At 41.9% G+C, this 24,145-nt stretch overlaps 1 protein-coding gene across 4 annotated transcripts in view; it reads left to right on the forward strand.

The window, feature by feature from the left end:
- Positions 1–24,145, forward strand: part of KLHL32 (kelch like family member 32) — a 390,488-nt gene that overhangs the window by 230,221 nt on the left and 136,122 nt on the right. For all 4 annotated transcript variants that reach the window (XM_044291884.1, XM_044291882.1, XM_044291881.1 and 1 more), the window contains exons 2-4: positions 6,991–7,079; positions 16,324–16,504; positions 20,574–20,681. In XM_044291884.1, the coding sequence (XP_044147819.1) occupies positions 7,054–7,079; positions 16,324–16,504; positions 20,574–20,681 (315 nt within the window). In that variant the 5' untranslated portion in view covers positions 6,991–7,053. The remainder of the gene's footprint in view (positions 1–6,990; positions 7,080–16,323; positions 16,505–20,573; positions 20,682–24,145) is intronic.

Here is a 24,145-nt window from a genome sequence, read left to right on the forward strand (position 1 = left end):
CCGGCTACATGGCAGACACTTCCCGTCTGTCTATCCTGGTACCCCAACTCAACGTTCCCCAAGAAAAAGATGTCGTGTCTGTAGCAGGGGTGGAATAAGGCGTGACACCACCGTTTTTTGTCCTGACTGTCCTGACTGTTCCACACTCAGGTACACTATTAGCGTAGGGATTGCGTACACAGGACAGGCACACATGGGGTCTTAGGGCCCTTTCACACAGAGCTGCCACAAACCTCCCCTTTCACCTGGGACAAAGTGCATAATGTACTTCGCAACATCTCTGGCCGATTTGCGATTTGCACATTGTCCCATGGGGAAGGAGATGTTTGTCTTATAAAGGTAAAAAAAAAAAAAAAAAAAAAAATCACCGGTAAGCAAAAAAGTTATTGTTCAGTTTCAAAAGTTTATAAAAGTTAATGTTCTCTAACGTTAATGTGAATAAATTTATTGCGTTGCGGCCTGTTTTTTTTTTGTTTTTTTTTACCTTCTAGGTGGACCAAGCGATCAAGCAGCTGCAGCACTGATGTGCATTCTGACAGAAGCATTGCGCTGCTGTCAGATTACACAAAAGTCTGTGTATGCGGCGCTGCAAGACGAGATTTCTCCTCTGCAGTAAAAGATACGTTTGCCGAGGCATATGAGCTGAGGAGGCGGTGGTGTTCATATGCTTTGGCAAACACTTAAAAAAATCAAAAAATCCCGGCAATGATTTATTCATCCACATCGATTGATGTGAATAAAGAAATCTGGTTTGCCAGGGCATACGAGCTAAGTGGGTATGGATGTTGGGCGGAGCTCCTATGTCCTGGCAGACGCCTTTCCCCTCCTTTTTTTTTGGGCAGAGATTTTTTCATCCACATTGATCGATGCGAATGAAGAAATCTGTGCCGTTCATTTTTTCTTTCAGCCCAGAGGCTGAACGGAAAAGAAAATCTCATTACCTGTATGCTCAATATAAGGAGAATAGCAGAAACTCCTAATGCTGGCCATACATATAATGACTGCGGAGACCCTCAAATGCCAGGGCAGTACAAACACCCCACAAATGACCCCATTTTGGAAAGAAGATACCCCAAGGTATTCGCTGAGGGGCAAATTGAGTCCATGAAAGATTGAAATTTTTGTCCCAAGTTAGCGGAAAGGGAGACTTTGTGAGAAAAAAACAAAAAAATCAATTTCTGCTAACTTGTGCCCAAAAAAAAAAATTCTATGAACTAAAAGGAATGTGGGCCCCTTTGCGCATCTAGGCTGCAAAAAAGTGTCACACATGTGGTATCGCCGTACTCAGGAGAAGTTGGGGAATGTGTTTTGGGGTGTCATTTTACATATACCCATGCTGGGTGAGATAAATATCTTGGTCAAATGCCAACTTTGTATAAAAAAATGGGAAAAGTTGTCTTTTGACGAGATATTTCTCTCACCCAGCATGGGTATATGTAAAAAGACACCCCAAAACACATTGCCCAACTTCTTCTGAGTACGGCGATACCACATGTGTGACACTTTTTTGCAGCCAAGGTGGGCAAATGGGCCCACATTCCCCACATTCCAAAGAGCACCTTTTGGATTTCACAGGCCATTTTTTACAGATTTTGATTTCAAACTACTTTGTACGCATTAGGGCACCTAAAATGCCAGGGCAGTATAACTACCGCAAAAGTGACCCCATTTTGGAAAGAAGACACCCCAAGGCATTCCGTGAGGGGCATGGCGAGTTCCTAGAATTTTTTATTTTTTGTCACAAGTTAGCGGAAAATTATGATTTTTTTTTTTTCCCTTACAAAGTCTCATATTCCACTAACTTGTGACAAAAAATAAAAACTTCCATGAACTCACTAAGCCCATCATGAAATACCTTGGGGTGTCTTCTTTCCAAAATAGGGTCACTTGTGGGGTAGTTATACTGGCATTTTAGGGGCCCATATGCGTGAGAAGTAGTTTGTAATCGAAATGTGTAAAAAATGGCCTGTGAAATCCGAAAGGTGCTCTTTGGAATGTGGGCCCCTTTGCCCACCTAGGCTGCACAAAAGTGTCACACATGTGGTATCGCCGTACTCAGGAGAAGTTGGGGAATGTGTTTTGGGGTGTCATTTTACATATACCCATGCTGGGTGAGAGAAATATCTCGGCAAAAGACAACTTTTCCAATTTTTTTATACAAAGTTGTCTTTTGCCGAGATATTTCTCTCACCCAGCATGGGTATATGTAAAAAGACACCCCAAAACACATTGCCCAACTTCTTCTGAGTACGGCGATACCACATGTGTGACACTTTTTTGCAGCCAAGGTGGGCAAATGGGCCCACATTCCAAAGAGCACCTTTCGGATTTCACAGGCCATTTATTACAGATTTTGATTTCAAACTACTTTGCACGCATTAGGGCCCCTAAAATGCCAGGGCAGTATAACTACCCCACAAGTGACCCCATTTTGGAAAGAAGACACCCCAAGGTATTTCACGATGGGCATAGTGAGTTGAGTTTTTATTTTTTGTCACAAGTTAGTAGAATATGAGACTTTGTAAGGAAAAAAAGAAATAATAATTCATCATTTTCCGCTAACTTGTGACAAAAAATAAAAAGGTCTATGAACTCACTATGCCCATCAGCGAATACCTTAGGTTGTCTACTTTCCAAAATGGGGTCATTTGTGGGGTTTTTCTACTGTCTGGGCATCGTAGAACCTCAGGAAACATGACAGGTGCTCAGAAAGTCAGAGCTGCTTCAAAAAGTGGAAATTCACATTTTTGTACCATAGTTTGTAAACGCTATAACTTTTACTCAGACCATTTTTTTTCCCCCAAACATTTTTTTTTATCAAAGACATGTAGAACCATAAATTTAGAGAAAAATTTATATATAGATGTCGTTTTTTTAAAAAAATTAACAACTGAAAGTGAAAAATGTCATTTTTTTGCAAAAATTTCGTTAAATTTCGATTATTAACAAAAAAAATAAAAATGTCAGCAGCAATGAAATACCACCAAATGAAAGCTCTATTAGTGAGAAGAAAAGGAGGTAAAATTCATTTGGGTGGTAAGTTGCATGACCGAGTAATAAACCGCTAAAGTTGTGGAGTGCCGATTTGTAAAAAAGGGCCTGGTCACTAGGGGGGTATAAACCTGTGATCCTTAAGTGGTTAAGTCTGGAGACAAAGTGTCTGGAGACACATTGAGGGTTCATTGTCTCTTCAAAGGCTTAGATTATTTGCCAAGTTGGAAGGTTGTGCATATAAGATTCAGGAGTGTCCAAACCCTATCAAACTGTGCCTTTGTGTCAGCTAGGGTAGTGTTAATCTTCTGATAAAGAATAATACTATTAAACCTTTGGATCACCTCAGATGTAGAAAGAGTTGGTGATCTCCATCTAGTGCTCACATGGATCCTAGCTGCCATAAGTATGCACTGCAGTAGTTTATAGGAAGTATAAATAAAAGCTTGTAGTATAACACGAGGGAGGAATATAGATGGCAACAGGGGAGGTCCTTATCAAAAACTCTGCAGAGTAATAATCTAATGGAGGACCAGTACTGTTGGGGTCAAGGGTAGATCCACCAAATGTTGAGAGTTGCCCCAGTCTCTAGACATCCTTGAAAGCATAGGGGTGAGACCTCAAGGTAGATATGATGGTGTCTGGAAGGAACCATGTATGTCTTATGCAATACTTTCAGAGATGGTTACATCAAAGTCACCTGCCAGCGACTCCTGCTGATCATATTGCAGCAAAGTCTCCTATAAATCTACCTCCCAACCAAACAAAAGGTAATATAAAGGATGACAGATACCTTTCCTTCATGCTGGATCCACTCATGGCTTTGGCTCAAAGAGGTGCACCAATAACTGCCACACAAACTGCATGTGTGTTTCCAGCCTTACCGTAGTTTATTTCAACAGAGTTGGAAAGAAAACAACAACATTTGGACTGGTTCACATCAGACATGGCTACAATGGTTATGTTCAAAAACTATTTTGAACCTTTTTACAGATTTCTTGGGTGGCTTTGTAAAGCTCTAATTGTGTTCTGTTACATTTTCTTCCACTTCTCAATTGCCTACAATTTAGAAACTCTTGGTGTGAACTGCTGTACTTCACAGGTAATAATAAATTCTACTTTTAAGGCAATTACGTGACTAAATGTAACAGATTTGAAAGTACTGAATACAATGCCTTAGCTTTAAAACAGGGACGCTCAACCTGCGGCCCTCCAGCTGTTGTAAAACTACAACTCCCACAATGCCTTTCTGTAGGCTGATAGCTGTAGGCTGTCAGGGAATGATGGGAGTTGTAGTTTTGCAACAGCTGGAGGACTGCTGGTTGAGCATGCCTGCTTTAAGAGATCTAACTCTACTCTCCCTGTTCAACAATTCCTTCATCTTAGCTTCCTCTATTGTTATATTCTGTCCCTCTCATTTGCAGAACATATCTGAAGCAGTACATCTTCATCACTCCCCAAACCAGTTTACACTAGCACTAATCATTTCCATTGTTCTGCTCCTTTATAATAATAGACGTACCAGATCCGACACATAATTGAGACGAATAGCCTCAGGCCTAACAGTTTACGCTAGGGAGTCGGCCATTTTACCAGACAGAATAGTTCTGCATGCAGGACTTTTTTATCCAATAAATATGCAGAACTTACAAACTTTCCTTCAAATTGCTTCCATCTTTTCTATCCAACTGTTTGTGTTAATTGTAATCTACAACCATTGGAGTCTGCTTCTTAAAATACCTCCAAAGTCTCCCTAAAGCACCCTTCAGACAGGTGTCATGGGTGAGGGCTGGATGCGAAGCAGGTGCGTTCAAGGAAAATCGTGCGAGTAGGCATGCAATTTCAGACAGTTTTGACTGCGATTGCGTTCCGTTGTTCAGTTTTTTCCACGCGAGTGCAATGCGTTTTGCACGTGCGTGAGAAAAAACTGAATGTTGCACCCAGACCCGAAACCGGACTTCTTCACTGAAGTTTGGGTTTGGGTTTGGTGTTCTGTAGATTTTATTCTACATTATAACATGGTTATAATGGAAAATAATAGCATTCTTTAATACAGAATGCTAAGTATAACGTCAATTGAGGGTTAAAAAATAATAAAAACATAACTCACCACTTGATCGCGCAGCCGGGATCCTCTTCTTTCTTCTTCTTTCAGGACTTGCAAAAGGACCACGTGGTGAGCACAATTACGTCATCAAAGGTCCTTTTGCAGGTCCTGAAAGTAGAAGAAAGAAGATGCCGGCTGCAGTGGATGAGGTAAGTTAATTATTTTTTTATTTTTAACCCCTTAGGGCACATTTTACTAAGCATTCTGTATTAAGAATGCTATTATTTCCCCTTATAACAATGTTATAAGGGAAAATAATACAGTGAATAGATTTTAAGAGGGTCCGGGGTTGCTCATCCCTATCATCTCCTAGCAACCATGCGTGAAAATCGAACGGCATCAGCACTTGCTTGCGGATGCTTGCAATGTTCACAAACACAAACTGCATGTGTGTTTCCAGCCTTACCGTATTTTATTTCAACAGAGTTGGAAAGAAAACAACATTTGGACTGGTTCACATCAGACATGGCTACAATGGTTATGTTCAAAAGCTATTTTGAACCTTTTTACAGATTTCTTGGGTGGCTTTGTAAAGCTCTAATTGTGTTCTGTTGGATTTTCTTCCACGTCTCAATTGCCTACAATTTAGAAACTCTTGGTGTGAACTGCTGTACTTCACAGGTAATAATAAATTCTACTTTTAAGGCAATTACGTGACTAAATGTCACGCAGCTCCATTCATTTCTATGAACATGCTGCGATTTTCACGCAACGCACCAGTGATGCGTGAAAATCGCAACTCATCGGCACAGCCCAATTGAAGTGAATGGATCCGGATTCAGTGCGGGTGCAATGCGTTCACCTCACGCATTGCACCTGCGCAGAATTCTCGCCCGTGTGAAAGGGGCCTAAAGGTGGCCATATATATTAGATAGAAGGTGGTTGATGGTGGAACAGCAGTGGAACAAACAGTCATAGGGTGAACAATCGTTTCACACCGCTATACACATTTGTTCAAACTGCCCATAAATGTTCAATGTGTCTTTTTGTCTGACTACCAGATGAAAGTATTAAACATATGCAACTTAATTTAAGATGATAATGGTATTTTATTGGTCAGCTAAATTGTTTGTTGTTAAATTTCACCAGACGATGGTTGCTACTCTGAAAGATCTGATTGGCAGAGTGTGTTGGCCTATTATTCTGGAATACCACTTTAGTTATGCGGATAAACCAGTGCAATATGTGTCTTTCAGTAAAGGTAGAGCATCTTTCTGCTGTCTGTATATATTTCTGCCTATTTCAGTGTCCAAAGTATTAAAAGGTAAGGAGTAATAGTCAGTAGCGGCTTACTAGTTACACTGTTACCTTGCAACCCTGGGGTACTGGGTTAGAATCTACGAGCAACATCTGCATGGGGCTTGTATATTCTGCTGTAGTTCACATGGTTTTCTCTGGGTTCTCCTGGTTTCCTTCCACACTACAAGAAACATACTGGTAGGTTAAATGGTGATATTGGCACTAGTTTATGTGTGTATTAGGCTTCGAAATTTCTATTGTGATAATCTCTATACAATGCTGTGGACTATGTTGGGTCTATATAAGCAGCAGAAATAGTAAATATAGATAATCCTTTACAGTTACATCATTAGAATCCCTGAGGCACAGGTTATTAGTAAGGATGAATATGCCAATATTGGAAGGCAACATCATTATAAATAGATAAACATTAAAGACACTAAAAACTGAAATTTATCTTAAAAAATCAATAGTGTGTCCTGAAGCCCATTATACTAATGCAGGCAATTGATGTATTGGGCATACCGCAGCATAAGATAAAGTATAAATAGTTTTGTAATATATCAAAATATCTACTTTTTATCAGTTTTACCTTTTTTATTTTCCTTTACAAATTCTCTGTTTTTCTAATTATTTACTGTATTTGGTTGCAGCTGGAATGCTTGTTTGTTCCTTCTATAAATCTTAAGTGTGAAGACTCAGAGGAACCGACTTGGATGATGCCTTCTGAGATATGCCTCAGGTAAATGTGCCATGCACTTATTCCAAGCTCTCAGAGCATGTAATCCTCATTTAGATTGTTCTTAATTGAAACCTCTTTCACGTTAGTCAGGCAGATGTGAATTAAAAGCTTTGCTTGGTTAAGCTTTTAAAAAAGAGATTTTTTGGAAATTACTTGGTCTTGGACTTATAACATTTATTTCTAAAATCTCTATATACAATCATCATCAACATAAAACTTACTCAGTACTACATAAATTCTACCAGCAGCCTATGCATCTCGCATTGTGTAAGCTTACCAGGGAGCAGGTAGTTAAAACTAATAACATCGTTCTACAGCATCATTGTAGAATTGTTGGGGGGCAAGAATCTCCCCCTATTGCAGCTTTAGAAATCTCTGTATTACTAGATCTCCTTTTACAAACCAAAATGCAGGTAAGTCCTCATGCACATAACCGTATGCTTATCTACAAAATACAGATGTGGTCCGTGTGCAGTCTGCATTTTTTTCAGATCCATTGACCTTAATGGGTCAGTGGTCCGCATTTTGCGGACATATTCTTTTTGAAGAATAGTCATATGGATACAGAAAGCACACAGATGATCCATGCCCTTTCCACATCCATATATTCGTTCCACAAAAAGATAGAACATGACCTATTCTTGGCCGCAAAATGCGGACCACAAATGCATTGAACTCAATGAGTCAACAAAAAAGGTGAGGTAGGTGTGTTCATGCACAGGAATACCTAGAGTCTATCTAGCCCTAAAGGACCCTGGTACTAATGGCAGGGACGAGACTACCTGTCCTCCAAAAGGAAAATGCAACACACAGAACCCAAACAAAATACAAAAAGGGAAGGGAAAGACTTGACTACAAAGGAGCAATGGAAGCACCAGGAACTCCGTCAAGATCCACACACCAGTTATCCACAACAGAAACTGAAGTATAAACCGCACAACATAGTGGGAGAAGCAACTATAAATAAGGATGGTTAAATGACCACATAAGCAACACCTGGAGGCAAGGGGAGTGGTCATTACCAGAAATAACACAGACACCTATTAATCCACAAAAAAAAACTGTCAGATCAAACCACATGTTGCCAGTCTCACCGATCTCCTGCCACCTGTCGCGGGAACGTCCGTGACACTTGCCCTCATTTCACTCCTAGCACAAGAAGCATGTGTACAGCATTTGTTATTCTATGCTATATCATTAATTGTAGATACAGAAATGCTTATAAAAGGTACTGGGAACAAGAGCCATAATTGCCAGGAGACCTGGCCCCGGCACTGAAGATGGTAGCCAGGTGCAAAGCCAGACACTCTGTCTCCTATGAGCATGGACTACAGCCAGTCAGTGCTACAATTAAAAAACAAAGGGGCATTTTCCACACCTTTCTTAAAGAAGTTGTTAAAATTCATGCTAAAATGAGGCAGAGCCTGTGCTGCTTATGGTAGAAGGAGTTAAATTTTCCTAAAGAATGCAGTGGGAGAGGAGACACAGGGGAGTAAGCTCAACCAGCAGATCGGGCAGTGCATGGGCACGTCTTGTTGCTCCAACCAACACAGCCTCCACAGTGATGTTCAGTGCACAGAGACAGACCTGCTTCCTCAGGCTTGTGCATGGAATGTCATCAGTGCAGGGAAAGAAGATGACATCATAGGTCATGTGACACTAAATATGAGAACAGGGCCACTGTAAATGACGTAAGTGAATTGAAAATGCCTTACATTTGTTTAGTTAGAAACACACAAAGAACATAAAAATAGCTTGGACAATCCCATTAAGTCTGTCTGTGCTGCTGGAGGAAGCGCAAAAGTTATGTGGAGGTGCAAGTTTGGCGCTTCCTCCAGCAGGCCACACGACAGACTGAAATCTACACCAGCATCCTTATTGGTGTAGATTTAAGACATTTTCTACATCAAAAACTAGGGTCGGAAAAGTAGAATGAGCGGGGAAAAGTTGCACATTTTGTTGCAAAATGGCGTGGCATATATCAGTTTATAAATGAGCCCCAAAATGCCCTAATGAGATACTCTTTATGTAGATATGTATATTGAAAAGATGAAAATGATGGAGTAACACTTATAAAATTAAGAAGTAAACAAAAAATTATTAGACCAGAAAATGTTTTTGGATATTTTAGATTCTTCAAAGTAGCACCCTTTTGCTTTTATGGCAGGTTTACACACTCTTGGCATTCTTTCAGTGACCTTCATGATTTAGTCACCTGTAAACAGACCTCCTCCTCCATGGGAACCACACTGTCACAGCGCGGTGTGGGTCGTAAACTCCACACTGAGCACAAGAGGGAAAGGGAAAAGGTACTAGGCCTGGAAACTAGGGAAAGGGGAAAGGTCACCACCTAGAGAATCCCTAAACCGAGCCTTGACTACTATCAGTATGAACAGACCTCGATGGTAGGAATGTTCATTCGCAGGAACCTAGAGTCCTATCTGACTTTAAAGGGCCCTGGAAATAGTGTCATGACAAAAGATGTCCTGTTCCTTCCCAGCTGAAGGAACATTAGACTCCCTCAGGCCTAATACCAAAGATAGGGGAATACAACAAATAAGAAATAAGGAAAAGACACTTAACTTCGAAGTACTCGGACAAGCAGGAACTCAGAGGAGAACCAGCACTTCCACAACCAGAAAGGAGCTATCAACCGCATAGCATGATGGGTGAGACCAGACTTAATAGAGGAGTTGGAATGAACACTTAAGCTACACCTGAGACAAGAGGTATGGTCATACCCAGCAACAACACAGAAACAAGTGAAACCAAAGAGGCTGTCAGATCACATCACGTGCAGCCAGTCTCCTAGATCTTCTGACCCCTGGCACTAGAGAGACTGTGACACACACATGTAGAAACCATCCACTCATCTTTTCTGCATCTCACAAAGACATGGCTGTAATTAAAAGAAATTCTTATGCCCCTTTCAGATGTGAGAGTGTCACTCTGTCGACTTGCAGCGCAGCACCCGTCTTGAACTCCCAGCACTGCCGGGGTCACATAGCATTATATTGATTTATGATGCTATGTAACCTTTAGAGGTCTGGAATGTACTGGATAACACTGACATAATGCTGTTATCCAATACATTCCAAAACTCAATATAATGCTATGCGACCCCGGCAGTGCTGGAAGTTCAGGACGAGTGCTGCGCTGCAAGTCTGCAGTGTGACACTCGCTCATCTGAAACCAGCCTTGCAGATTAGTGATGAGCTGCATAGGCAACATTCGTTTTTGCAATATTTCGCAATCTCCAGTCATTATTTTCGCGATTGCGCAAATCGGCACTAATGATGCACAGATTTATTGCTAGTGTTGATCGAGCACCAAAGTGCTCGTGTGCTCTAGAAAAACACTTTGTGATACTCGGGTGTTCTACCGAGCACCCGAGCACAATGGGAGAACCCCAGGCACCCCCTGCTCTGAAGAAGGGGGGTCGAACTCTAGTTCGGCTTAGGAGTCTCTGCTCTGACTCCATATATACACTGAACAAAAATATAAATGCAGCACTTTCGGTTTTGCTCCCATTTTGCATGAACTGAACTCAAAGATAAAAATCTGTGTTAGTGAGCACTTCTCCTTTGCTGAGATAATCCATCCCACCAGATACTGACTGGTTTTCTGCCCCCCCCCCCCCCCCCGTAAGGCAAAACTGTACACATTTCAGAGTGGCCTTTTTATTGTGGGCAGTCTAAGGCACTCCTGTGCAATATTCATGCTGTCTAATCAGCACCTTGATATGCCACACCTGTGAGGTGGGATAGATTATCTTGGCAAAGGAGAAGTGCTCACTAACACAGATTTAGACAGATTTGTGAACAATATTTGAGAGTAATGGGTCTTTTGTGTGTGTAGAAAATGTTTCAGATCTTTGAGTTTAGCTCATGCAAAATGGGAGCAAAACCGAAAGTGTTGTGTTTATATTTTTATTCGGTGTAGCTATATCCATATATGGAGTCAGTGCTTGGGGACACCCCAGTGTATTTAAATCTAATTTCTGAAAAGTTTCTGCCAGGATTTAAACTCCCAACGTTGTATGTTAGAGTAAAGGACCTTATCCACTCAGCTATAAAGCTGAATGCTAAAGTGTGTCAGAAACCTCATAGAAGTTTCTAATGTAGTGAGTATTCCTATTCCTATTCAGCAGAATAATTATTTTATAATTCTGTGCAGGTTAACATGTAGCTCTATAGTGTAGTGGTTAACGTTCTTCCCTTTAATGTACAAGGTTGGGAGTTCGAATCCCGGGAGAAACATTTCAGAACGTATTTTCTTTCCATGTCTGTACCGTTTTTTATGCGGAACCATTTATTTAAATGGCTCCACAGAAAAAACGGAAGTTACTCCGTGTGCATTCCGTTCCGCAAAGAAATAGAACATGCCCTATTATTGTCCGCATTACAGACAAGGATAGTACTGTTCAATTAGGGGCCAGCTCTTCCGTTCCGCAAAATACAGAATGCACACGGACGTCATCCATATTTTTTGCGGATCCATTTTTTGCGGACCGCAAAATACATACAATCGCGTGCATGAGCCCTTAATCTCACTCTAGTAGAAGGTAAGAGTAGGAAAACTAAAGTAGCTTTTCTAGGCAAAAGTGTTAGGCCCCTTGCAGACGAGCGTGTCCATATTTTGTCCGGATGCTTTGTGGATGTGTTCAGTGAAAACTGCACGATTTCGCAAGCAAGTCCATTCAGTTTTGTTTGCGATCGCGTTGTGATAAAAACGGAATGTTTACAAACAACATCTCTTAGCGACCATCCATAAAAAACGCATCGCATCCGCACTTGCTTGCGGATGCGATACGATTTTCATGCAGCCCCATTCACTTCTGTGGGGCCAGCATTGCGCGAAAATTGCAGAATATAGAACATGCTGTAATTTTCATGCAACGCACAAGTGAAGCGTGAAAACCAACGGTAATTTACACAGCCCCATTGAAATGAATGACTCCCGATTTCCATGCGGGCACAATGCGTTCGCATCACGCATTGCACCCGCTCGGAAAACTCGCTCATGTGAAAGGGGCCTTAGGTTTAAGGATAAGACAAGTTTATCAAACAACATTTGACTTTTCATAAATGTGGCATGTGAATGGAAAATTTTAAAAAGTTATGGCTGTTGGAAGGCGGGGAGGTGAGGTGGAGAAAATGAAATTAAAATTGCCCTGGCCCTAAAGGGTTAAAGATCAATACACCATAGAACAGCACTATCCTTGCACAGAGGACCTCTGCTTCCTAAGATATAGTATTCCACACTAAAAACATAATTTTCTTAATCATATCATAATATAGGAATTTCTTGCTGTCTTGGGGCATAGACAATATCTGTTCATCAGGGAATAAGTTCTGCTCCGTACCAGAACATTCTTATGTAGAATGTATAGACATATGTCCATTAATTGAAACATATTTGGCAATAAGTACTGTGACAATGATGCAAAACATACTGTAGGGGCACATTTTTTAAGACCGGCATTTTAGACGCTCGTCTTAATAAGGCCCTGCGTTGGCAGTGGATCCGCCGGAGTCACGAAGAGCCGCCGGCCTCTCGGCCTCTTCATAACGTTGACGCATCCAGCACTGATTCTAAATGTAAGATAGCTTCTTTGCTGTCTTATATTTAGACCATTTTGTATGCCTAAACCAGGAATGAGGCGGCCTGTCCCCTTCCCCACCCGCGCCATCTTTTTTAGACCTGGCATGAGTGGGGAGAAGTCGCAGATTGTGGTGCACAGGACCTTTGCGCAGCACTCTGCACCAGAAATACGCCTAAGTTAAGCGTGTTTCTGTTCAATAAATGACCCCCATAATGCCTACATCTCAGTAGATGAAGAAAAAAAAAATAACTTTGAATCAACATTCTCAATACCAACGATGCATGTCATTGCTTAAAGGGATTGTGTCACTTCAGTAAATGGCATTTATCTTGTAGAGAAAGTTAATACAAGGCACTTACTAATGTATTGTTATTATCCATATTGCCTCCTTTGCTGGCTGGGTTCATTTTTCCATCACAATATACACTGCTCGTTTCCATGGTTAAGACCGCCCTGTAATCCAGCAGAGGTGGTCATGCTTGCACACTATAGGAAAAAATTCTAGCCTATGTGAACTTGGATTACGGATTGCAGGGTGGTTGTAACTATGGAAACGAGCAATGTATAATGTGATAGAAAAATTAATCAAGCCAGCAAAGGAAGCAGTATGGATAATAACAATACATTAGTAAGTGCCTTGTATTAACTTTGTCTACATGATAAATGCCACTTACTGAAGTGAGACAACCCCTTTAATTTCAGTATATTGCTGGTAAAGGTTAAAGGTAGTGCAGAGAGCCCCTGAGGAGCCAGTGCAGAAAATGGGAGTGGTAGTGGCCCTGATGAGATGATGTGTGATGGTGTACTCCCTCAGAATAAAAGTCTCTCTTTACTTATAAATATTAGTAATTGTAGTACATATAGCAGTATTTGCATACAGTGAAATTTCTCTCCCCAGATGATGATGTATGGTGACTGGCAAAGTAGCTCTGTCATAGGACCTCAATACCGGAAAATAACTGATCAGTTTTATCCCCATGCATTCTAAATGGAGAGAAATCCGTTCAGGATGCATCAGAATGTCTTCAGTTCAGTCACCGAGCGGCGTTTTGGACGGAGGAAATACCGCAGCATGCTGCGGTATTATCTCCATCCAAAATTCCGGATCAGTTGCCGGAATGCCGGATCCGGCATTGATTTACATTGAAATGTATTAGTGCCGGATCCAGCATTAAAAATACCGCAATGCCGGATTCGTCCTAGAAAGAAATGTGAAAATGTGATTTTTTTTTTTTATAACGGATCCGTTTCTCCGGATGACATCCAGAGAGACGGATCCGTTCTTGCAATGCATTTGTAAGACGGATCCGCATCCGATCCGTCTACAAATGCTGTCCGTTTGCATGCAGATTGCGGGATCCGGCAGGCAGTTCCGGCGAAGGAACTGCTTGCTGGATCACTCTGCGTCAAGTGTGAAAGTAGCCTACTTCGCTGATATCGCTCCCCTGAACTTGTGGCTAACACCTGAATGTTAGCACTTGTGGCTGTAGATGTGGCTTTTGAGTGGGTCTGGCCTGGACGTGATGGGTGTCTGAGCGGTGCATGGCTAGCTATGGTTGCTGGTCACTTTGCTGACTATAAATGTAGCTTTGAATATATCCGTAGTTCTGTATTATGGCAGTTTCTCTGGAGTAGTGGTCTCACAGCCCTAGCCCACTTCTACTAAGAGGGGAGGAAATGAGTGGTTAGCCCCATTCCTGATGCCAATCATACCATTCACACCAGGTTTTGACTTTTTCTTTGCCCTTGCCATGCTTTTATTTTTATATTTATACTTTTATCATCAGTATACGCTCAGAAATGAATGGGGGACTTCAGCCCCCTCCACTAAACATGTCCCACATTACTGTTAAAAAGTGGTGAGATAAGTGTTAAAGGGGTTTTCGGGTAATTATTTTATGTTATGTAATGCTCATAGCCTGCCTCCTGAAAAAGAAGATTCATGCTTACCTGCTTCATGCCACTCTGATCCTCACTGTCTCCATCTTCCAGGTCCTGCACTATTTATATCTGGCCGGCCATGGGTATGGTCACATGCACCACTCCAGCCAATGATTGGCTTCAGTGGTGATGTGCAAAAAGTTGTACATTTTTGTGCAAAACCAGCATGCCCCAGAATTTGCTACTTATTTTGCAAGAACACTAGCACAAGTCGCATAATATATTCCCTTCTAAGAGAATTTGCTGGAGATGCCCCTCAGCTCTCCTGCTCCTCACCCATCATCCTTCAGATCAGAAGCCTTTCACTGTGACATATACATTTATAGGGACTATGTATAATACTTGGACTCTTTACTGTATGTGATCCTAAGGTCATTTTACATTGACGCAGAAATAACCTGAAAATGATGTTGCGTTCAATAAGGTTGATATGCCGACATCAACTAATGCCGATCTTCTTACATACTGTATGCTAATGTATTTATAGACACAAGGTGAGAATGCAGGGCGCACAGTGTCATTAACAACAATTGACAGCGAAAAAACCGAAATATCGCAGCCTGGATTCTATTTTAACCATTTCTTACCGTCATCTGAGACACAGGATATGTAAGAAATGTCCCAGGTGAGCCCATATGAAGCAGTCCGGATGGAGAAGTGACTGTATGTGCACAACTCTCTCCATTCAGCTTTATGGGGATTACAGACAGAGCCAAAAAAGCAAATACCACCTGGTGGAACGAGGATCAGATGTGGGACCCCAAGGTAGTAGACATACAGTATATGGCAAACTCTGTGGACATGCCATAAATATCTCAGACGGGAGTTCTCCTTTTATGGTTGTTGTCCCATGACAACAACTTATCTCCTATCCAAAGTATAAGGGACAAATGTTTAATTGGCGAGGTCTGACCACTGGGGCCAACTCTGATCACCAGAACGGGGCCCATGTTTCCCTCTGTTTGAATGGAGCCGCAGACACTCATGTGTATCCGACAATCCATTCAAATCTGTGAGGCTGTCGGAGATTGCCGAACGCTTGTACTGTCTGTCTGCCACTCCATTCATATGGTAAACATTGGCCTCAGTTCTAGTGATCAGCAGGGGCCCCAAAGGTTAGACCCTCACTGATCAGGCAGGGATAGAGAATAAGTTGTTGTCATGGGACAACCCCTTTAAATGGAACCTGTCACCGGGATTTTGTGTATAGAGCTGAGGACATGGGTTGCTAGATGACCGCTAGCACATCCGCAATACCCAGTCCCCATAGCTATATGTGCTTTTATTGTGTAAAAAAAACTATTTGATACAAATTAACCTGAGATGTGTTCTGTACGTGAGATGAGTCAGGGACAGGACTCATCTCAGGTTGATTTGCATATGTATCAAATCGGGTTTTTTACACAATAAAAGCACACAGAGCTATGGGGACTGGGTATTGCGGATGTGCTAGCGGCCATCTAGCAACCCATGTCCTCAGTTCTATAAACAAAATCTCGGTGACAGGTTCCCTTTAACTAAAATAAAAATAGAAGGGCACAAGAAAGCTATATTCAGTTCTTAGCACATGAAATGTGTTTTCTATATACAGTATAATGATGGAACTGCTGCTGTAAACTAGTTTTCTATTACTTTATATAATTGAATTTTTTAACATCATTATAATTTGAATGAGACTTCACATATTTCTTTTTACAGTACTAAAGAAATGCTAACAGGTCAGAGGCATTGCCAGTCCATGTCACACAAAGATGCTGTTCTGTCTGCGTTAAATCAGCAGAGGAGCGACGGTATACTGTGTGATGTCACCCTTGTTGCTGAAGAGCAGAAGTTCCATGCCCATAAGGCCGTGTTGGCAGCCTGCAGTGATTATTTTCGGGTAATTCTTTATAATCTTGATATTCTTATGATATTTCTGTGCATAAGTTGACAGCCATTATAGGGATATTCTCAACTCAATTTGGAATAACTCTTAAAAAAACACAATAGATTCTGGTCTATTTTAAGTATATTTGAATTGTAGATTCATTTAAGGGAGTCTTTCAGAGCAAACATTGCTTTTAAAGGCGTTGTCCACCTTTTATTAAATCATGGTCTATCCACAGGTTAGGCCATCACTAGCTGATCGGTGTGGGTCTGATACCCCGCACTTGAATGGGAACAGTGCTGCAGTAACAAGCTCAGTCCAATTCAAAGTTGACGGAGCTGTCTGCTTCTGGTGCCAGAGCTATTGCTGAACAGCTGATTGGCAGGGGTTCAGGGTGTGGACCACTGCTTGATCTAGTGATGGCCTATCCCAATGCCTCATGGCTCCTACACTTTCTCCTCCAAGAGCGTTCCTCTGGCCCTGAAATCACATGCCTGTGTTGTTCTAACATCAGCGCATGTACAGTACAGTCCATTGAAGCCAGGCTTGGCGAGGGAGCTGTTCTGCGCATACTCTAAGTTTCACACTTTCGGCGCAGGTGTAGGATTTCAGGGAGAAGCAAGTCCTTGACATTCAAGCAAGAGAGGCAGGAGCTTGGAGGGAAAAGGGAGCTGAAGTACATTGAGCGGCTCTGGCCCACCCGTAGGTGTTAATTTACATATGAATTAAAAGTCTAATTTCTGAAGATTGCAGGATTGGATTAGGCATTTAGTTATAATGTAGTGAGGCAGCCCTACCAGGCATCAAACACCGTTTAAAGGTGATTTGGGGGCTAACATACTTCTATTAAGCTTTAGAATATATGATTGCATATCCCTAAATTGTACTTTGATGAATGTGTTGACAATGGCTTTTAAGTCATTTCCCCTAGAGTTTTGATGAAGATCATGCTATAAGAGCTCAGTAATGTTGGTTTTGTTACTCAACACTGATGCTTAGTCCTGTCAACGTTGATAGAAAAAATCTAATTTCAATGAAGACAAGTTAGCAGCCCACTGAGAAACAAGGTTGTGGCTATAGCCCATAGAAGTCTACTCCAGTTCTGGATTCACAGCTACACAGCTCAGTATTGCCGTATATTATCCTCTATGCTGCAACTGCTGCTTTTGAGGGTATGTCACAGAGAAATAGGGAACAGGATCACCTCTTCTCCTTTTGCAGTTCATAGGAGACATCATAGGACCCACTATCTCAGGGAAAACAGATAATTAGATATAGACCCTGAGGAGAGGAAAACTGATGATAAATGTAGGATACAAGTCATTTAATGGGCAGATTCAATGTTATTCTTCATTTACACAGCACATCTTATTCTAAACAGTCACCAGAAACCACAGGTAGGATGTAAGTTGGCCACACATTATATGAAACTATATGACTCCAGTGTAAAGGAAAACTGGCTTAGTTTCCCATCGCATTTTCCAAAGGAGCTCTGAAAAATGAAAAGTGCAATCCAATTGGCTATGGGCTACTAAGACAGTTTCCCTTAGCACCAGTTTTGATAAATCTGCCCTGTTAACTAATTAAGGTGAAACTGGTTTGGAGTTAGTTTAATAATGATATTAGGGAGCAGCATAAGTAGCAATTCCCTAATACGTCTCCGCTGGGCTACCAGTAATTCTATATCACGGGTCAGCAACTTCCTGCATTCCAGGTGCTGCAAAACATTCAGGTCCTAGCATGCTGCCTTCACTTCTGTGGGAGTTCCAAGAACAGTCAATATGTCTGTGAAGGTTCTCATTTATCCAGGTCATAGTATATATCTATAAAGAATAAATCAAGGCAACTGGACGTACTGTCGATTTCTTGAAAACGTTTCACTCGTTCTTCCAACAAGCTTTCTCAATTCTGAGTGACTGTACAAAAATTCTGGGAATAAATATGTAACTGAATCAACATCTGGCATTGACCCAATTCTGGGTATAATTACCAGATGTTGATTCGGTTACATATTTATTCCCAGAATTATTGTACAGTCACTCAGAATTGAGAAAGCTTGTTGGAAGAACGAGTGAAACGTTTTCAAGAAATCTACAGTAAGTCCAGTTGCCTTGATTTATTCTTTACAGATACAAGAACAGTCAAGCTAGTATACATACTGGAGGTTGTAGTTTGACAACAGCTGGAGTGCTGGAGGTTGCTGATCCCAGGTCCATTGTTTTCCCTGGGTCTTAGAAGTAGGTATCATGAATGGTAGTCTGGGAACATAATTGGCAGTTCTCCCAAAAACAGTTGGTATATGATGATTTTTCTTAGCCAGTGTACTGCAAAACCAAGTTCAAATTAGGCCTTGTTCACGTTTAGGTTTTGCCATCCTTTGACACTGTGGGAGAGATTTATGAAAGCTGTTGTAAAGGAAAACTGACTTTGTTGCCCCTAGCGACCAATCAAATTGATCCTTTCATTCTCGAATGAGTCTCTGAAAAAATGCAAAGTTGAATCTGATTGGTTGCTATGGGAAACTAGACAAGTTTCCTTTTGCAGCAGTTTTGATAAATCTCCCCTTATGCTCCTGATGGAAAACTGTGACATTGTGGGTGACATTGTAAAATGACATATTTTTTAGTCTTTGCCTGTGTATGTCATAACACATTCTACTGTGCTAATCCATCTGGTGAAAAAGGTTTACTAATTCATAGCCACCCGGTGTGTCAAAAAGAAACTCTTTTGCCACGCATTGGGTTATTAGGCCCTATAGATACATTTGGGTTGTGCAAATTCAATATCATGATTTGATAGTTGGCAACTAAAAATGTTATTGCAAAAGGTTATTTGAACATACATTGTCATAGGCAAAAAGCCTTTGATCAGACACAGTGAACCACACTGTAGGCAAGTAGGGCCAGTCAACGTGCTCTGTATTACTGAAGTGCATTGGCTGTCTTGTAGCTCCTCTCTGCAGCACAGTACAATGCTAAATTTACTATACTGTCCTCTACTGGTGCCAGGATGAGGCTAATCCTTTGGACACCAGGTTAATGCAGCTCCGTTTTACCTTTATTGTACACTAAAAAAGTGCACTGAGGATGGGCATGACCTGCTCAGCAGTGATGGCCAGTTCGCATTGTTCGCCCGCGAACATATGCGGGCTGCTATCTTTTTTCACAAGTCCGGCGAGGCACAGGTAAGCCCTTACCTGTGCCGCGAGCCGGTCTGAAAACAAATGCAGTCACTGGGAGCAGGCAGTTCTGAGAACAGCCTGATGAAGGCCCCTGGTGGCTGTTCTCGGAACTGCCTGCTCCCGCTGACTGCACTTGTTTTCAGACCGGCTCGCGCACAGGCACAGGTAAGGGATTACCTGTGCCTTGCAGGACTTGTGAAAAAAGATGGCAGCCCGCATATGTTCACGGGCGAACAATGCGAACTGGCCATCACTGCTGCTCAGTGCCCCATAGGACCTCCTATTTCGCCTCCCAAGGCCGCCAACCCTTGCTTAACTGACAGAGCCATAGTTCCTGACTCTGAAAATAAGGAATCAAGTGCACCGAGGGAGGGCCCCTATAGATCTGCCTCTTTTGCTGAATTGGATGGACAGATGTTTTTTTTCAGCCTTACAAACGATGTTACTATTTCCAGGGCCTACCAGTCTTGCTTGATTGACAGGAACATTGTGGTTATCCCTGGCTCTAAAATTCTGTGCCTGTACATCAGTGCATGTGTCGAATAGTCCTCTATCCCAATTTCTGAGGAGAGTTTGAAATAACATGCGCAGGTGCAGGATTTCAAGGCGAGACACAATGACAATGGTCCTGACAATCAGGTAATCACGAGAGGAGCTGGAAGGAAAAAGCCGCAGAGTTATGGGGCCCACACTTGGTGCGCTAGATTCTTCAAACCATATGTATTATATAGCCACGTATTGCTATTGTGCTACATACTGTACTCAGATTATGCAATGTTGTGAAAAGTGATGTGCTGTAAATACGTCTTTTTTACTTTAAAGTGCAAAGGCCTAGGACGTAACAATTGAGAAACACACCACCAAGTCAATCAACTAATAGACATCTCATTTAATATACAGGCAATGTTTAGTCTTTGCATGGTTGAAAGTGAAGCCGATGAAGTCAATTTACATGGTGTCACCAGTCTTGGCTTAAAACAGGCTCTTGACTTTGCCTACACTGGACAGGTATGGTATTGTAATTAAAATATTTGTATTTTGCTTTTGTTCCTACAGTTTGAACGGACAATAAAACTAAAAATGTATGAGTAAAAAAATAAAAAGAAGAAAAAATATTTCTTAAGCTGGCCACACATTTTAGGTAGCTGTTGGCCAAATGCTTGTTTGGGTGGCAGCTATCTCTCTTGATCCCATCATACATAGGAACACTGGTCTTGGCCAAGCATTCATGTCTTCAGAATGGTAGAGGGGAGTAAACCGCTGGATAGGCCATGCTGAAATCCAACTGCCTGATCCTGCTCTTCCCCAATGGTAGATGTCAGGTTTCCCTCACAGACGTTAGATGGTCAGCTGGACCCACCAAAATCGGTGACATTAACTAAATGTGTATAGCCAACTTTAGCCTGCAAGTTGCTTAAGTAAACAGTCTGATAGAAACTTGTTAGAGTAGTCCAAAGTAATCCTTACCCACCCTCTGTTTTTGACTGGGGGCTGACTGAGGTTTGGGGTTTAACTTTCATGGTCTTCATTGGCAGAGTAATGGGAAAAAGTTTCTGCCAAACAAGATGCTTCACAGCCAGGCACAAAGCAAACCAAACCTTGCTCTTTTCCCAGATTAGCTGCGGCAGGGACAGAAGTGGTATGTGCAATAGATTCCATTTGATATATATAAAAAGGGTTTGTTTTTAAAGTGATGCTCCGGTCCAAGAAAAAAAATCACATTTACTAGGAAATGAACAGAACACTTACATAGGGACTTCCTTTACATCTTTTCAGCTGCAGATCCACTGATTTTCAACCTCCTCGAAGATGGCTGCACCAATTCTCATATTACTTGATGCACAATGTCCATCAGATAGTCCAAGATGCTTCCTGTTTCTCCAGCCCTGTTCTTGGATTGGCCAGCACTTCTCACATGAGTGGTGCTGACCTACCCGTGGGCAACAGGAATTGTTCTGGACTGCCAAATGCACAGGGTGCACCAGGTAGTCTGAGTAGTGGTACGGCCATTTATTAGGGTATTGGCAGATCTGTGGCTGAAAAGATGCAAAGGAGGGCATGAGGTAAACGATCTATTTGCAACCCAGTTAATGTGAAAATTTCTTCTTGAATCAGAGTTGCTTTAATTTCCCTCTATACACTGCAAAATGGAACATGAAATGATCTAGCCAGAGGAGGATTCTATGTTAGTTAAGTAAAAAACTAAATTTTTTCTAAATTTTTCAATACAGCACATGGATCTGAATACTTTTGTAATTGCATGTAATTAAAAATGTAATATAGCCACTGAGTTATTCACTGAAATCCATATCTATAGCGCCACCTGCTGTTTGCTCTTTTTCTAAGGTCTCTGTCCGGCTCACTGAGGTTTACATACATACTAAGTTTCATTCTTTAACTGCTACCAGCTGCAACAGAAAAGGCACGCCCCCTGAGCTGCCAGCTTAAAGGGGTTTTCAGGGTTTTAATATTGATGACTAGGGATGAGTGGACCCATGGATGTTCGGGTACGCCGGGTTCGGCTGAACTTCGGGTCAAGGTTCGGGACCTGAACTTGACCCAAACTCAAACCCGAACCCCATTGAAGTCAATGGGGATTCAAACTTTGGTGTACTAAAATGGCTGTAAAACAGTTGTAGTAAGGGCTAGATGGCTGCAAAAGGAAGCAAAATGGGGGTAAGAGCAGAACAAATGTCAATAGGGAAATGACCTAAAATAACATAGAGTAGAAAAAAAAAAAATAATAATAATCTTGAACTAGGAGGCGGAGGTCAAAGTGGAGTAGGAGTTTGATGAGTCGGTGGAATTGGCAGTGTAGGTGGAAGCGGCAGTAAAGGAGGAGGAGGTAACCAACACTATTTTTGTTTTTGTTTTTCATTAAAAAAAATTTTTTAATACATTTGGGAAGGCCCCAAAATATTGGGAAATGGAAAAGAGAACGCAAAGAGAAAGTGCGCTGGAGTATAAGGCCCCTTTTACACGGGCTGTGCACATGAGCTGTGATTTTCACGCGTCATTTGTGCGTTGCGTGAAAATCTCAGCATGCTCTATATTGTGCATTTTTCACGCAACGCAGGCCCCATAGAAGTGAATAGGGCTGCGTGAAAATTGCAAGCATCCGCAAGCAAGTGCGGATGCGGTTCGATTTTCACGCATGGTTGCTAGGTGACGATCGGGATAGGGACCCGATCTTTATTATTTTCCCTTATAACATGGCTATAAGGGAAAATAATAGCATTCTTAATACAGAATGCTTAGTAAATTAGGGATGGAGGGGTTAAAAAAATAAATAAATAAATTGAACTCACCTCATCCACTTGTTCGCGCAGCCCGGCTTATCTTCTTTCTTCTTCTTTGAGGACCTGGAAGAAAAAAACCTTTGGTGATGTCACTGCGCTCATCACATGGTGCATCACATGATCCATCACCATGGTAATGGACCATGTGATGAGCACGGAGCCATCACATGGCCATGACATAGCCCCTCACCATGGTGATGGACCATCTGATGAGCGCAGTGATGTCACCAAAGGTCCTTTTCCTCCCAGGTCCTCAAAGAAGAAGAAGAATGAAGACAAGCCGGGCTTCGCAAACAAGTGGATGAGGTGAGTTTAATTTATTTTTTTGACCCCTCCATCCCTAATTTACTTTGCACTCTGTATTAAGAATGCTATTATTTTCCATTATAACCATGTTATAAGGGAAAATAATAAAATTTACACAACACCGATCCCAAACCTGAACTTCTGTGAAGAAGTCTGGGTACCAAACATGCCGATTTTTCTCACGCGCGTGAAAAATGCATTAAAATGCTTTGCACTTGCGCTGAAAAATCACGAATTTTCCCGCAACACACCCGCATCCTATCCGGCCCTCACACGCGACGCCCGTGTGAAAGAGGCCTAACAATGGCTGGGTGCGGCTGGTATACTTGTCTATTCTGCACAAGGTACACACAAGTCCTCTGGGATCCATGCCTGGTTCATTTTAATGAACGTGAGCTTGTCCACGTTGGCTGTGGACAGGCAGCTGCGCTTGTCTGTGATTACCCCCAGCAGTGCTAAACACACATTCAGACAATGCACTGGCCGCAGGGGTCTGACACCCTGCACCTCCACCGATCAGCTGGTTAAAGAGAAGGCCACACTCCGTGCAAGCGCAGCCCTCGCTTCATTGTTTACCTGCTTGCCATCGACATTGCAGTGGTGAGCAGGTGTATTTACAAGCTGTCCCATTAACTTCAGTGGGATGGCTTGTCCCTAAACACTTCACCAATACTGCATCTGTTCTGCACCTGTCAGATACATCTGGTGTCATTCTCCCTGTAGGCTATGCAGACTACTTTATGGCTACCTGTGCACAGCAGAACAGTGTTTATGGAGGTTGTATAAGGTCTCTTATGCTTCATTCACACAGTCAGTGTTTGGTCAGTTATTTCCATCAGTGATTGTGAGCCAAAACTAGGTATGGCT

This window comes from Bufo gargarizans, chromosome 4 (assembly GCF_014858855.1).
Source record: "Bufo gargarizans isolate SCDJY-AF-19 chromosome 4, ASM1485885v1, whole genome shotgun sequence".
NCBI classification, from domain to species: domain Eukaryota; kingdom Metazoa; phylum Chordata; class Amphibia; order Anura; family Bufonidae; genus Bufo; species Bufo gargarizans.